Here is a 15,661-nt window from a genome sequence, read left to right as displayed (position 1 = left end):
GCGGGGGAGGGTGTACTTACCCCGCCCCCCCCGCTGCGTTTCCCTGCTGGTGTGTTCGTTTGGTAAAGCTTTTGGGGTGGCAGGATACCTCCCTGCTGCCCCTTCCCCCAGTCGTTGGCAAAAGGCTTCAAAAAGCCTTTTGCGCGTGTGCACGTCGCGTCTCTGTGACGCGCACATGACACGGAGACGCGACGTGCGCACGCGCAAAAGGCTTTTTGAAGCCTTTTGCCTACGACTGGGGGAAGGGGCAGCAGGGAGGTAACCTGCCGCCCCCAAAGCTTTACCAAACGAACGCGCTGGCGGGGGAAACGCGGCTAGGGGGGGTAAGTACACCCTCCCCCGCCCTTAAAGAGCCCCGCACACCAGTGCCGGACCGCCCTCATGTCCGGACCGGTTCGGAGGCCTTCAGAATGGCCTCCGGACTGGTCCGGGCTCACCCCTAGTGCATAGTACTTAATTCCCACCCACCCCAGAAATTAAAGGAACTAAAAGGAAGCAGGGCATTTCTAGGAAGCAGGGGATTGGATTCATTGGGCAGCATCCAGACTGAGATAATCATGACGAATTTATTTCATTCATTTCAGTGGTTGTAGTCGTGACTGACTTAGTTTAGTTTCTGTCCATTGTCCCTGTACTCCATATTCCCTGCTAAATAGCTGACTTGCTGAGATTTCAGTTCCTTTTAAAGGGCTGTGTGCACACAGATGTAATAAATTGGTGTACAATGTTTTATACTTTGGCTGAGGGGTATATTCTGTCTTGAAGAAAGATTTTGCACCAGTAGTGTCTCCCCTGACTAAAAAGTAAGCAGTTGCAGCCCTTGAAATTTCATTCAGTTGTCAGCTGTTGTCTCTCTTGATAACTACACACTGTTCAATGGCAGGATGTTTTCAACAAACCTGAATTGTAGACTTCAGTGCTTAAACGTTTTTCTCAGAACACAGAGCATGTTAATACTAATTATTAAAGGTCATGCTGATTATATTGATGGAAGCCTTTCAAGGAAGCTTTCCATCAGTTCTCCTAGAAAGCAGCACTTACTTAGAAAACTCAAGCTCTGAAACTCCTTTTTGAAGGGCTGTAGTGTTTCCTGAAAAATAAGGAAGGAAAGCTTCTTGGTGGAGCCTCAAGGTCAGAGGACCCTCAGGGAAGAGGTTTGCTCCCTGCCATGTTTCCCAGGCTGCACCCCTTTAAAAGAAACCCCTTTGCGAAGCAGTGGAGAATTGCTGCTTAACTCCAAAGTCTCTTTGAAGAATTTCCTCCTATAAAATGGGAGGGAAAAGAAAGCCAGCCCCCCTGGTGGTGACCCTTATGACTGGCCTTTGCCCTCCTTCCTCTGTCTTCTAAAAGAATACAGCTATGTTTATAAAGGCTTGTTTATGTGCAGTGAATCTATCTACTTGTTATAGAAGAGGTATGAGAAAACAAAAGCCTCTAGCAGAGGAGACTAGTATTGGATGCATTTATTCTCTCTCTAGTTTATATTGGCACTTTTCCACAGTATCTGTCCTAATGCTGATGTATTAAGTCTCAGTTGATTCTTCTTAGAGAAAAATGCTGCTGCTCTAATAAGAAAAGAAAAGGATTCTGTACTTAATGTTTAACTTTGTCTTATGAGTGGAAAAAGAAAAACTTGTTCAGGTAGCAGCAGTAGGAATTCCTTGTACAGGAAGGCTACAGGAAGGACAAACCTCTCATTGTTACACTTGAAATGCAGTCTGTTATCATAATGATCTTTCATCCTCTTGGGGATGTTTTCAATTCTTTTAAAATTTGTTTTAGTTTGATTTCAATTATCTCATTTAATTCCATGTTTTAAAAGTCATCAGGTGGATTGGGCACGTGCAACTCAAGCCTTATCTATGTTCCCTTGAAATAAGAGGGGGACATTCTTGGATACAAATGTCCAAGGGATTGCAACCCTGATTATTCAGGGAGCTAATGAAGATATTACATATGGAAGGGGTAGGCTGGGCAAGGGAATTGTTGCAGTGTTGAATGCTAACTGAGCATTAACCCCTGCTAATTAAAGTGGCGGTTCTCTTTATTTAGCAGGGGGAGTGCAACTGGCCCTATCCAACCCCAGCACAGCATCCCTCCAGTGGCTGTTGCTGGTGTCAACTTTGTTTCTTTTTTGATTGTGAGCTCTTTGGGGACAGGGGACCATCTTATTTATGTATTTTCTATGTAAACTGCTTTGAGAACTGTAGTTGAAGGGTGGTATATAAATATCCATATCTTATTTATGTATTTTTCTATGTAAACCGCTTTGAGAACTGTGGTTGAAGGACAGTATATAAATATCCATATCTTATTTATATATTTTTCTATGTAAACCACTTTGAGAACTGTGGTTGAAGGACAGTATATAAACATCCGTAGTAGTAGAATGAAGGGCTGCCTCCTGTGCAAACCCATGGAGTAGTCTTACAGCCAGCTGCTCTTTTTTGCTTTCCTTGGGGGGGGGGCATTTTTGAGAGAGAGAGAGATCTAGGGTTCCTAGTAGACTCTCATTCAGATAGCCAGATGGGTTAATATTTGCTGCAACATCTCATGTTCCCAGACCATTAACTTGAGCTTTTTCCTGCATAGGTTCTGCCCTGATTGCTTGCCTTTATTTGGACTGCTATGGAGTGTAAATGACTCACTTGCAATATGCATTAAGCAAAAGGCTCAGTGGAATACAAGTACCTTTTTATAGTTGGTGTGTACAGTCACCTGGTAGCTTCATGAATCATGCACGATGTTCTCCAACATTCAGCCCATACATTCACCCAAAACTTACTTTATTTAGATAGACAGGTAGAAAGCTGTTTTGCAGAAAGGTATGCTAGAGATGTCGGAGTGGAGAGAGAGAGAGAAAGATACTTCGCAAAAACATTTGTGTACTGGGAATGTTTGTTTAATGTTGTCATCTCTTTCATGTAACTTAAGGCAGCAGGCCCAATCCAGAGAACTGTGAACTCAGCAAAAGGCATACACCCACTTCTGCACTCTAGATCTCCCTCTCTTCTCCCCCTTGCCCCAATATAAGAGTGGCCCCCTTTTTGTTTCTAGACACAATTCAAACTGCTGGTGTAGACCTTTCTAAAGTCCTAAATGGGTTGGGACCTTGAAGATTGCCTCTTTAGAGTGGGACTCTTTAGTGTGGACTTTGTCTTGTGTGGCATCATTAGCACCATAGCTATAATATCTTAGGATGGGCAGGTGGTCTAAAAGTATGACTGGTGTTTTACAATGTAGCTTTATACATACGTTTTGTTTTAAACAAGTGGAATGACTAAAATCACTTGGCTGCTATTTTTCCACCTCTTTCCAGCCTTGACAACAAATGTTTCACATTTAGTGCCTCGACACTCGGGGAAGTGGGGGGTGGGAGGGAGAAAACCTAGTCACCTTTTGCTAAGGAAACTATTGTGCGTCTGGAATCGATTTTGGAAATCTAATATGTATCCTGTCCAGATGAATCTTTTAAACTCCATAGTGATGTCTACTGTATGCTGGCCAGGCAATCTTTGTCTGCTCGTTCTGTTGCATTGTGTGCTTCTCTTGAGTACCATAAATTACTCTTGTGCTATGGCTAAAGTAGGTGTGGGTTGGAAATCCATTGTTCTGAACCTCATGCATTTGTGAATTTTGAATGTATAGAACAGCGGGGAGCCTCTGTGATGATCCTGAGTTTGTTTGACGTGGTTATTGCCACTTCACACTGCCCAAAACTCCACTGCCTGCAAAGCTTGTAAAGCAGCCAGTCCTAACTGGAATGTACATATGTTTAATTTCCTTTGTTTAGTCCTGTCTGTCACATACAGGGAAGAAGTTTATGTATTGTCTATCTGCTTGCTCTCCTGGGATTTCCAATTGTATATGTAAATAAAATGTGTTACTATCCAGAGGTGTGGCTAATTAGCTCTGTTGCATGATTTTGTCCATGCTTTGCTTCCCTTAGTCTGATTAATCAAGGGACCAGGAGGTGGCAAGGAATGACTTTTAGGCAGGACTGGTAGCATGGACTTGCACTAGGATCAGATAAAGGGCAAGGGATGTGTGGCTTGGCTGGTTCTGCTTCATGTTGGGGGTGTCCTTGAAGCCACATGGTCAGTCCCATATGGGACTTCATAAAATCACACCACAAAGGGTTTTTGAAATGTGTGTGTTTGGGCTCTCTTTCGTACTCCCATCTCAGCCAAGCGGTGAAGAAAGCTTTCTACCCAAGTAATCTTTTGTATTGTCATTGTTTGCTGATTTTCTATAATAAGCTACTGTTATTTGAATAGCCATCATGAGCTTTTCTCAGAAATGGAAAGGCAAGATATAAATTTGCAAAGAGGTGCCCAAAGAGTATTAAGGCTGCACTTATATTTTATGCAAGGAACTCCCTAGCCTGCTTGATTACTCCCTTTCTTGAAAGAGACTTCATGGGAAAACGTACAAGCAAATGCAATTTTTCTGATGGTTTGTATTTGTTTTGGGGAGTCTAGATTGCCTTTAGTCCTTGGAGAGAGATCACTTGCTAATAGAACTGATTGCTGAACAAGCCTGGAATTGAGTTTTTATACCTGTGCAGACAGGAGTTTAAAGTTGGTAGCAAAGTGAAACAAAACACCATAACGCAGGGGTGGCCAATCAGAGGCACCCCAGTCGTTGATGGACTACAACACTCATCATCCCCACCCACAATAAATTATGGCTGGGGGTTATGGGAATTCTAAACCACCAGCAGCTGGAGAGCCTCAGGCTGACCACCCTTGCAACCTAGCATCTATTCTGGAGCCTCTTCACAAGATGGAAATAATACATGCTCTCTTATCACTAAGAGATTAGGACATGAAATAAAGATATGAATTTGTGAACTAGCCATCATAGGTAGTCAGAACCTTCATATAGCCTGATGCTTTTTCTAATGCATATTATGTTGCCAGCAAATATGCAACATTAGACAGTGTGTGTGCTCTTGAGGCACTGCAAGTAATTTAACATATTCCAGGGGACACACTTTGTCCTACTCTGCAGGTAGTAGTCTAAAATGACTTGAAAAACTTTGTGCAAAAAGGAAATAGAAAAGTAACATGTAGAAGCAACATATAGAAGCAACTGGCCCTAGCCATCCCCAGCACAGCATCTCTCCAGTGGCTGTTGCTGGTGTCTATCTTGTGTTTCTTTTTTAGACTGTGAGCCCTTTGGGGACAGGGAGCTATTTTGTTTGTTATATCTATGTAAACTGTTCTGGGAACTTTAGTTGAAAAGTGGTAAGTAAATATTCATTGTATTCATAGAATGATTATGGCAAAGAGTTTTTCTGTGCACTTGCAGTTGTCTGTGGAGGAGTGATGTAGAAGAATGTTATGGTTATGCATACACACATTTTTTCCCCAAGACAAAAAAATCTGTATGCATTATTGCCATGACTTTAAAAAAAAAGATTTGGAGTGGGTGGGGAGATCTGATACTAAAATGGGACGCATCTGCTATAAGCATAACAATATTGTCAAGTGTTGTGAAGTGCAAGCACAACAGGATTTATCTAAACTTTATACATTGTTAGTTTTTTATTATTTAAAATTACTTAGATTGGCTTAAAAATTCCTTACTTCCTGATGGAATCGGGTCACACCTTCAGCTAGGAATCACTGAGTAGTGACAGCACGTTTGCCATGGCTGTAACGAATAGGTCAAAGCAATTTGTCTTCTGGGAATTCCAGTCCAGACTTGGAAGCAAAACCCCTCTAGCCCTTGTGCTGCATCATCAGCTGTACCTTCTGCTCATAGGAAGTTATTTATTTATTTATTTATTTTAGGATGTGCATGCTGTGACTTCTTAAAATTCATTCTTGGCATCATGTTAATGTAAATGATGTTTGTTTTTGTATCTATGCTTAAAGCTATACTACAGCAAATGCTGAATCTGATTATGATCGTGAGTCTGAGAAAGAAAGTGAAGAAGGGGAAGATGAAATCAGTTGCGAGACAGTGAGGACTGCGAGGAGGGACTCCCTGGACCTTGTCAATGAGGACGAAACTACATTGACCTTTGACTCTGCTGTGGACGAAGAACTTGCTCAGTTGCTGCAGCAAGCAGATCACTTGCACAGGGGGAGTGACCAGGAGAAGAAAGAAGGATTCCAACTGTTGCTGAACAATAAGCTAATGGTAAAGTTCATTGTAGCTATTTCCCAGGGGAAGACTGTGAGTTGATCTAACCAGCTGGGGAGAGCAGAGTACAGGATATTGTGCAAGGCCCTGTCTACACCACAATTATAAGTGAAACCAGGCATCTAACTGCAATATTATGCTCCCTCTTAGAAAGTTTAAAACCCTCAAAGCTCATGAGGCTTGGCCAATTGTAAAAGGATTCAATTATGTGTTGTTGTTTTTGTTTGGAACATGGAAAAGCACAGCAACCCAATCACCTACTGTGGTTAAAAAGTGAAATTGCAGCTTCTCTAAAGTTGATAGCTTTCTTCAGACTTATTACAGTGGTTGTTTAAGCAGAATTGTTGAATGAAATGCATGTACAAACATGTTTTATATTAATGGGTGGGATCCAGAGTTGCATGAGCTGGCCTCTGCTTGTGCAGCAGAATTTCCCACTCCCTTCAGCAGCATCCTGCTCCCCCTACAAAGGGCAGAGGACCCTCTGGGTGGGGTTGGGTAGTAGGGGGAGGGCTGAAGGAGGGGGAATTGTCAAAAATTGCAGAGAAGAATTGGATGGGAAAGCCCTATTAGGTGGGTGCAGCAATCAAATGTTTACAACATTGATTCCCAAGCCTGTTGCAGAGCAGGAGGGGGCATCACCACCTAATTTTTGTCTCTGCATTTACAATTCATCTTTCCTTTCACTGATAAGAAATTTCTTCCTTAGCCCTTGTGGTCCTATACTATCTCAACAGCCTCCCTGTGCAATTCAACTGCTGAAATCTACTGGAATCAGATCCACTAATTATTGAATATCAGTTATAATCATTCTAAATATTCAAAATTCAAGAGTCAAATTTTCCCCGTCCCACCCCCATGGCAAAATTAGGTTAGAAAGCACTATATTAAAGTATGCTTTGTGTCAGCAGCTTGATTTTCATTTGTATGATTCTTTTATGGTCCACCTACGTTAATTTTGCAGCCAATCTCTTCCAGGTGGTTGATTCTAGGTAACCCCTTTTGGAGCAAAAGAAAGCAGAATCTTTAAATATAAGGTTAATAAGGATCTACAATATGGGACTTAGACCCATCTATACTATGTTTGATGTCCATTGTGCAAATTTACATGACTCTGTGGTGACTGAGATGCCTTTATTTTATTTGTTTGTTTTTTATATTTGTACACTGCCCCAACCCTCCGTCTCTGGGCAATTTACAGCAATTAAAACAGAAATCAAAACCTTAAAACAATTTAAAACCACAAGTCTAGTTAAAAAGGTTAGGTGACTAAATGTGTCTTTAGAGACTTTTAAAAAGTTGTCAGAGATGAGGAGCCTCTTATTTCAGCAGGGAGTGCACTCCAGAGTCTCAGTGCAGCAAGAGAGAAGGCCTGTCCCTGTGTAGCCACTAGACAGGCAACTGCAGGCACACTTCTCTGGAGGGGAATCATAGTGAAGGGGCTCATAGTGAAGAAAAATACCCTGGGCCTAAGCTGTTTAGGCCAGCACTTTCTATTTTGCCTGGAAACTTATTGGTAGCCAATGTAGTTCTTTTAATATAGGAGTAATATGAGCCCTTTGAGATGACCCAGAGATCAACCTGGCTGCCACATTCTGTACCAACTGCAGTTTCCGGAGTACGTACAAAGGCAGCCTCAGATTGCAGTAGTCAAGTCTGGAGGTCACCAGCATACGTGCTACTGTTCTGAGGTCATTTATCTCAAGGAACGGATGCAACTGGCATATCAGCCAAAGTTGATAGAAAGCACATCTGGCCACCGCCTCAACCTGAGGCACTAGGGAGAGGTTTGGGTCCAGAAGCACTCCCAGACTGCATACCATAATTTCTGGGGAAGTGTGACCCATCCTGAACAGACAGGTCAAAATTGTCTCCTGAGTTCCAACTCCACAAATTAGTATCTCCGTCTTATTTGGATTCTGTTTGTTATCTTTCATCCAGCCCATCACTGCTTCTAGGCAGGCATTTAGGGAAGTTATGCCTTCAGCTGATGTGGTGAAATAGATTTGGGTGCCATCAGCATACTGATAACACCCTGCATCACTGATATATACTGTGACGCAGCATAGATAAGTAGTCTCCTTCTGGGGACTCTATCCATTTTGTGTATTCACAGTGTCGATATATCAGAGCAGGCAGAGCTGGCTGTTGCTGGCATAACCTCTACAACTAGTGCTATTTAAACAAGACGTCTGGATCTGCTTTTCAGGCAAACATGGTGCTTGACAGATGTGACATGACAATGATGCAATAATTGTTGCACCCAGTCTGAAATGTGCATTTGCTGCTGTAGACACTCCTGGGATTGGTTCACATGATTACCAGCAAGAGAGTATGTAACTAAGCCTTGTTGTAGAAAACAGCAATACTTCACATAAACATTTGACTGTTTGCCCTGATTCCTACAATTCCCTTATTAGAATCTAAAGTGGTAGTTTCCAATCTTGGGTCCCCAAATGTTCAATAACTACAACTCCTATCATCCCCATCCACAGTGGCCTTTGCTGGGAATGATGGGGAGTTGTAGGCCAACAACATATGGGGACCAAAGGTGGGAATCTCTGATCTAAAGTATGAATACATTCTGATACTTCAGACAAATTAAGAGACTTAAGGGAGCTATTGACTTGCGAATTTAGTCAAGGGCATTTGTACACTGCTTATATGACCACCTGTCAACACAGGTGTTCTCATAGTGATTTAATATAAAATTAAAACAGTGCAGTTTTGTACTTGGAAATCTGCTTGCCTCTAACCTGAATGAGTAGAAAGCAAAGAGGTGAACTAACATTCCTTCAATCCACAGTATGGCAGTAAGCAGGATTTTCTTTGGCGTCTGGCCCGAGCACATAGTGACATGTGTGAAATCACAGAAGATGCAGATGAGAAAAAGGCTTGTGCATCTGATGGTAAGGAGACATTTTAAGATGAGGGTGGTTCATTGAGTTGAATTATACATTCATTTGCCTGGTGTTGGGGAAATGTTCTATAGCATTTTAATGTTATTTATACTACTGCAAAAACTGATGTAAATCATGTTTTTAAAAACCATGCAAACAAAATGATTTTGAAAGGACTGTTCAGGTATCAGCAGTTGTATTTGCTGGTTTTACCAGGATGCACTAGGTTTTCACAGCACGGAATAGTACAGTAAATATGAATAACTACACTTATGTTGAGTCACACTTCTGAGTCATGCCCCTACTACTGGTTGTTTTACTACCACTTAAATTCATGAGCTTATGTTTATTCCCAAATTGTCCCTTTTCCTTTGTCTCCTGAGTGGTTGTCACCTTTCCCTTAGCACTAAGTTGCCACCTTTCCCTTAGCACCTTTCCCTTAGCACCTCCTTGATAGGGAGATCATGTCCACTGTGGTACTGGAATCCTCTGGTCAAGTTCTTCTATAGGCCATAAGGTAGCCACACACTGCTGAGGAAGTTAGGAGGCTGACGGGTCTCAAGCTATACTTTGCTCATCTTATTATGCTGCCTCACATACAGTGTGTATCTTATTTAGTACACCTACAGGCTTGTTGATTCCTGCCTTCTCTCTCCTTAATATAGAACATCTCTGTACTTGCTGCAGGTAAAGCTTGATGCTGAGGACTCTGGCCAACATTCAGACTAAGCTTGCATTTGTCAGGGTCCCACCCTGATGCCCCTCTCAATTCTAGGGAGGTGATTTGTTTTTATTATTCTATGACAGTTTAGTCTCCAGGTTCTAGGAATTCATTCAGCATTTACTTTCCCTCGCTGCCACCATATTAAATTCTTGTTACCCTGCTCTCAGTACTCAACACCTTTGGCCGCATAGCCTCGCAGGCGCAGGATAGGCGTATGTGTTCAGGATATAAAATGAAACAAAACTTGAGATATAAAATGAAAAACAAGAATAAGTTTATTTACAGATTAGAATAAAGATCTCTGCAAAGCAGGGCACACAAGCTTCTTTACCAAATTACTAGGTACGTTAGCTGTTCTGGATAAAATGTAACATATAGGGAGGTTAGATAATTGGGGCAGAGGTAATTAAACTTGGGCTGGTAAACTTAGTGAATTCCTCCAGACCTTCTTGTCTGTTACTAGCTGCTGCCCAGAACACTGCTAGTTCTCCAGCCTCCACACATTCACGCTTCATGTTCCACACAACCCCCTTGAACAATCTTTCCTGTTCAGAATATACCAACCAATCTCTCAGCCCTCAGCCCAGCACACCACCTACTCCCACGCAACTAAATCCAACTTCCTCTCCGTCTCCACTGCCTTTTTAAAAAATCCCTCCCCGCTAAACCACCTGTGCCTGGTTACTAGGGTAACCCTCACACACTCACTCACCAGCTCCTATATACGTTCCACCACACATTCAATGACTTTGCAGGTGCAGTGGAGAAAGTACAACTTTAGTTGACCTTCTCTTCCTTCTGCACCTGACTGATTCCTGAAAATATGTTCCTGAAGGTTGTGCAGCCGTTTGTACATATTTTTGGGAGTCTCAATCAGCTACAGAGGTAAGGGGAAATTGCCAAAGATCACCCCTCCTCCCCAGCATGTTCTGCATGTTTGCTGTACATGCACTTCATCAGTCTGGATTTCAGCCACTAAATTACTTATGGACTCTACTTGCAGGACTGGCAGATTATAGGTCAGCTCTTTTGTCCCTCGCATGTAATCCCAGCATTAGGTGGCTGTTCTCTGAAGAGTATTAGCTTTAATGAATGTGTGAAATTTCTTCATGCACTGCAGAAACCTCAGCTTGGCAAGTATTTGCAGGGTTAAATGTATAAATTGTGGTGCACAACTATGCATTTGTTCATTTTTCAGGGAAAGAAGAGGCAGAAACAGCTCTGCAGATGGGAGATCAAAGTGCTGAGTGTCACCAGTGGTATGTAATAATTTGCTTTGTAAAGAAGAGGGTCACTTATGACATTTGGAGAGATAAATCCTCAAGACCAGCCCACATAAGAACACAAGTTTTCTTAAATGTACAACTTCTGAATTATTATTCTTTCACTACTACTTCAGTTGGCAGAAGAACTTATGGTTTCATAGGCAGTACTGGATACAACTTATTGAAAGGGCTTCTCCCCCCGCCCCGCTCTTGTCAAGTAATTATTGACTCAGAGCAATTGCCCTAGAGAATCTCTTTTAGCAATTAAAATGCTGCATTTCTTTTGACTAGGATTGACACACTCTCTTATGAGCCCTTGTAATGTACTATTTCCCCAAGTTTCTTTTAGTTTAGATCTGTGTCCTATAAAATTCTGTATTGGCTAGAAAACTACTATGACTATATATCAGTAAAAATAACTCTGATGTTTCTTTTGCTTATTCCAAACCTCTGTTATTCCAGCAATTTAGCTGGTTCAATTTAGCTGTGATTTTTAAACATTTACAAATATTGGCCAACATCCAGACTGGGTTGTGCATGAAGAGCACCATTGCTCTTGCACAGACAGGAGGAACAACTTTTATCAATTCTCATTTTTCCTCAGCAGCTTCCTGAAAGTATGTCCCTGAGGGTCCCCCAACCCTTACTGACATAGTCTATGTCAATAAGCTTGTTTACCATTTTCACACAGTGGAATATTTAAATACAGTATGACTTCTTCATGAATTCAGTGTTTATAACAGAACTATAATTATATTGTATGTGGGGATAATTCTTGTATAGGAAGTTTTAAAGTGTGTGTTAAATCTGAATAAATGTAATGAAGATGTAAGCTGAAAGATATTTAATCTTCAGACAAGTTATGCTGACTAAATATGGCTTCTAGAACCATTGTTTCATGATTCCGTACCTCTTCCAGTATAATAATAATAATAATAATAATAATAATAATAATAGCCCCCAGTGAGGCACTACCTTGGCGTGGTTGTGGGGCTTGTGTGCTCTGAGGAAGGTGAGAGCTATGCCAGAGGTCTAACCATACTGGACAGGTCTCACCAGAGGAGCCAGACAAAGAGTGCCTCTCCCATAAACAATATGGTGAGATGTAACTTTAATAAATCTATACCGGATCGGTCGTTGCCCGGGTCAACAAGGACCGCGCCAGGTGCTATAGTCCCTGGACATCTGGTGGCAAGTGGGCAACAGGACGGAGGATCTTCAGTTGAGCAACCAGGGCTGGAGACTGCAAGGTTACTGGAAGAAACGTCGCTTAACCGAAAAAAATATACAAAAAATGCCAACAAGGAAATAATGATCTGCTATTACAAGTCTAGTCCAACTAGAAGAGGTTATTTAAAAAGAATGTACCACATTTGGAAAGAGAAGCATCCAGATACAGAAATAACAGAACAAAGGCTAGCAGACCAGAGAAGATACATAATAAGAAATAAAGTATTCACAGGAGTTGAGCTGGAAGAACTGCAAAGAGCAACAGAGGCTCAAGATATGGAAGAAGAATTACCACCAACTGAAGCAGTTGCTCAGGCACAGGTGGAGGAGCTGTTGGAAATCGAGGATGCCACTGTTACTGAACTGTTTCAAAATCAAAACCAGGCAACCACCCTTTGCCTTCACCTCAAAAACCCAAATGCCGTTTAACAGAAAAGCAACAAGAACTAAAGCAAAAAATAACTGAGCACATGAACCAAACAACCACCAGGGTTCGACTTCCAGCTCTAAAAACAGTTGCCAAAAAACAACTTGCTCAGGCATTAAAAGATGTCAATGCTGCACTTGCAGAAATAACAAGCAATAATTTGCAAGAAACAAACCAACTAATGTACAGTGCAGCAACAATAACAACACAAGAGCTCGGATATAAGATCAGTGGACCTGTAAAAAAAGAAAGCAGTAGATCACCTAAATGGAAGATTAGATTAGAAAATAAAATCTCCAGGCTTAGATCAGATGCTAGTAAATTGAAAGATATGAAAGACAAGAAGCTGAAGAATGAAAACACCAAACAGGACCTGATCCAAAAATACCACCTAGATTCAAGGAAAATTAGAGAAGTCCTGGAAATAATAAAGCAGCAGATAACAGCAGTGTCAAAGAAGATTAGCAGGTATGAAGCCAGAATTACACAACACAGGCAGAATCTCCAATTCCAGTCGAATCAGAGACGTTTCTACCAAAGCATAGAAGGAGAAACTGCAAGAAATGTAGAAACACCAAATAAAGAAGAAACAGTGCAATTCTGGGGGAACTTATGGGACAATCCAATAGATTATAATAAAAAAGCAGGCTGGATGAAAGAGGTCAAAAAATGTAACCAACAAATGCAAGATCTAATAATAACACCAGAATTAATAAGTGAAAGAGCAAAGAAAATTAAAAATTGGACTGCTCCAGGCGACGATGAACTGCAAGGCTTTTGGCTTAAACACCTAACAAGCCTTCATAAACAACTATCAAAACAGTTCAATCACATTTTGCAAGGAGGTGATATTGAACAATGGCTAACAACTGGGAAAACTCATCTCATCATGAAAGACCCAGCCAAAGGTGCAGTTCCAAGTAATTATAGACCGATAACCTGCCTGCCAACCATGTTCAAATTATTAACTGGAATAATAGCAGATGAAGTGATGCAACACTTATTAACTAACAAACAGCTCCCAGTTGAACAGAAAGGAAATTGCCCGAACACCAGAGGGACAAAAGACCAGCTGCTGATTGACAAAATGATTTTTAAAAACTTCAGGAGAAGAAAAACCAATCTAAGTGTTGCATGGATTGACTACAAGAAAGCCTTCGATTCATTGCCTCACACGTGGATACTAAAATGTTTAGAAACAACTGGTGTCAGCAAAAACATTCAGATATTTATTAAAGCAATGAGCATGTGGAGTACACAGTTAACAATCAGTGGCGAGGCACTTGGACAGGTTTGCATTAGAAGAGGCATTTTCCAAGGGGACTCACTATCCCCTCTATTGTTTGTAATCACCATGACCCCACTTTCACAAATACTAAACAAAACAGGCCTCAGATACCAAACATCTAAAACATCAAGTAAAATAAACCATCTGCTGTACATGGACGATCTAACTGGGCAAAGAGGCACCTTTTACCATGGTGATTCTCTTTATTTAGCAGGGGGAGAGTAACTGGCCCTATCCACCCCCAGCACAGTACTTCCAGTGACTGTTGCTGGTGTGTGTCTTATGTTTCTTTTTAGAATGTTTGCCCTTTAGGGACAGGGAGCCATCTTATTTATTATTTCTCTTTGTAAACCGCCCTGAGCCATTTTTGGAAGGGCGGTATAGAAATCTAATAATAATAATAATAATAATAATAGTTGTTGTTGTTGTTGTTGTTATTAGAAGTTGTATGGAAAGTTCCAGTCAGAAATCGAATCACTGCTAAACACTGTCCGTATATTCAGTAGCGATATAGCAATGGAGTTTGGACTAGACAAGTGTGCTGCATTAATAATGAACAGAGGGAAAATAACAAAAACAGAAGAAATAGAACTGCCCAATGGAAGCAACATCAAGAACCTGAAGAGAAAGAACATTACAAATACCTGGGCATTCTCCAGGCTGATAACATCGCACACACTGAAGTTAAAAGAAAAATTGGAAGTGAATACATCAGGAGAGTTAGAAAAATCCTCAAGTCCAAACTCAATGGCGGGAACACCATACAAGCCATAAACACCTGGGCTATACCTGTTATCAGATACACTGCAGGAATAATAGACTGGACCCAGGCAGAGCTAGAGATGCTAGATTGTAAGACCAGGAAAATCATGACCATCAATCATGCTCTGCACCCCCACAATGATGTAGATAGGCTATACCTCCCTCGCAGCTCAGGTGGAAGAGGAATGCTGCAAGTCCATCAAACAGTAGAGGAGGAGAAAAGAGGCCTTGAAGAATATATCAAGGACAGTGAAGAAGATGCACTTAAAATGGTCAAGAACGAGAAACTATTCAACACCAATGAAACAAAGCAGGCCTACAAGAAAGAACAAATCAAGAACCGAGCAGAAAAATGGAAAAATAAGCCTCTGCATGGTCAGTATTTGCACAATATAAGTGGAAAATCAGACATCACCAGGACCGGGCTATGGCTTAAGAATGGCAACTTGAAGAAAGAAACAGAGGCTGCACAAGAACAGGCACTAAGAACAAATGCAATAAGAGCAAAAGTCGAAAAATCAACCACAAACAGCAAGTGCTGCCTTTGTAAAGAAGCAGATGAAACAGTGGACCACCTCATCAGCTGTTGTAAGAAGATCGCACAGACTGACTACAAACAAAGGCATGACAAAGTAGCAGGGATGATACACTGGAACATCTGCAAAAAATACAAGCTACCTGTAGCCAAAAATTGGTAGGACCATAAAATTGAAAAAGTTGAAGAAAATGAAGATGTAAAAATATTATGGGACTTCCGACTACAAACAGACAAACATCTGCCACACAATACACCAGATATAACTGTAGTGGAGAAGAAAGAAAAACAAGTCAAAATAATCGACATAGCAATATCGGGATAGCAGAATAGAAGAAAAAGAAATAGAAAAAATCACCAAACACAAAGATCTACAA

General features: G+C 41.3%; 1 protein-coding gene across 7 annotated transcripts in view; it reads left to right on the top strand.

Moving 5' to 3' along the window:
- The window catches only part of RMDN3 (regulator of microtubule dynamics 3), a 60,477-nt gene that overhangs the window by 8,308 nt on the left and 36,508 nt on the right, over positions 1-15,661 (top strand). For all 7 annotated transcript variants that reach the window (XM_053284014.1, XM_053284017.1, XM_053284021.1 and 4 more), the window contains exons 5-7: positions 5,883-6,150; positions 8,960-9,062; positions 10,976-11,036. In XM_053284014.1, the coding sequence (XP_053139989.1) occupies positions 5,883-6,150; positions 8,960-9,062; positions 10,976-11,036 (432 nt within the window). The remainder of the gene's footprint in view (positions 1-5,882; positions 6,151-8,959; positions 9,063-10,975; positions 11,037-15,661) is intronic.

The sequence above is a fragment of the Hemicordylus capensis genome, chromosome 1 (assembly GCF_027244095.1).
Source record: "Hemicordylus capensis ecotype Gifberg chromosome 1, rHemCap1.1.pri, whole genome shotgun sequence".
In the NCBI taxonomy this organism is placed as follows: domain Eukaryota; kingdom Metazoa; phylum Chordata; class Lepidosauria; order Squamata; family Cordylidae; genus Hemicordylus; species Hemicordylus capensis.
This window is presented reverse-complemented; position numbering and strand designations above follow the sequence as displayed.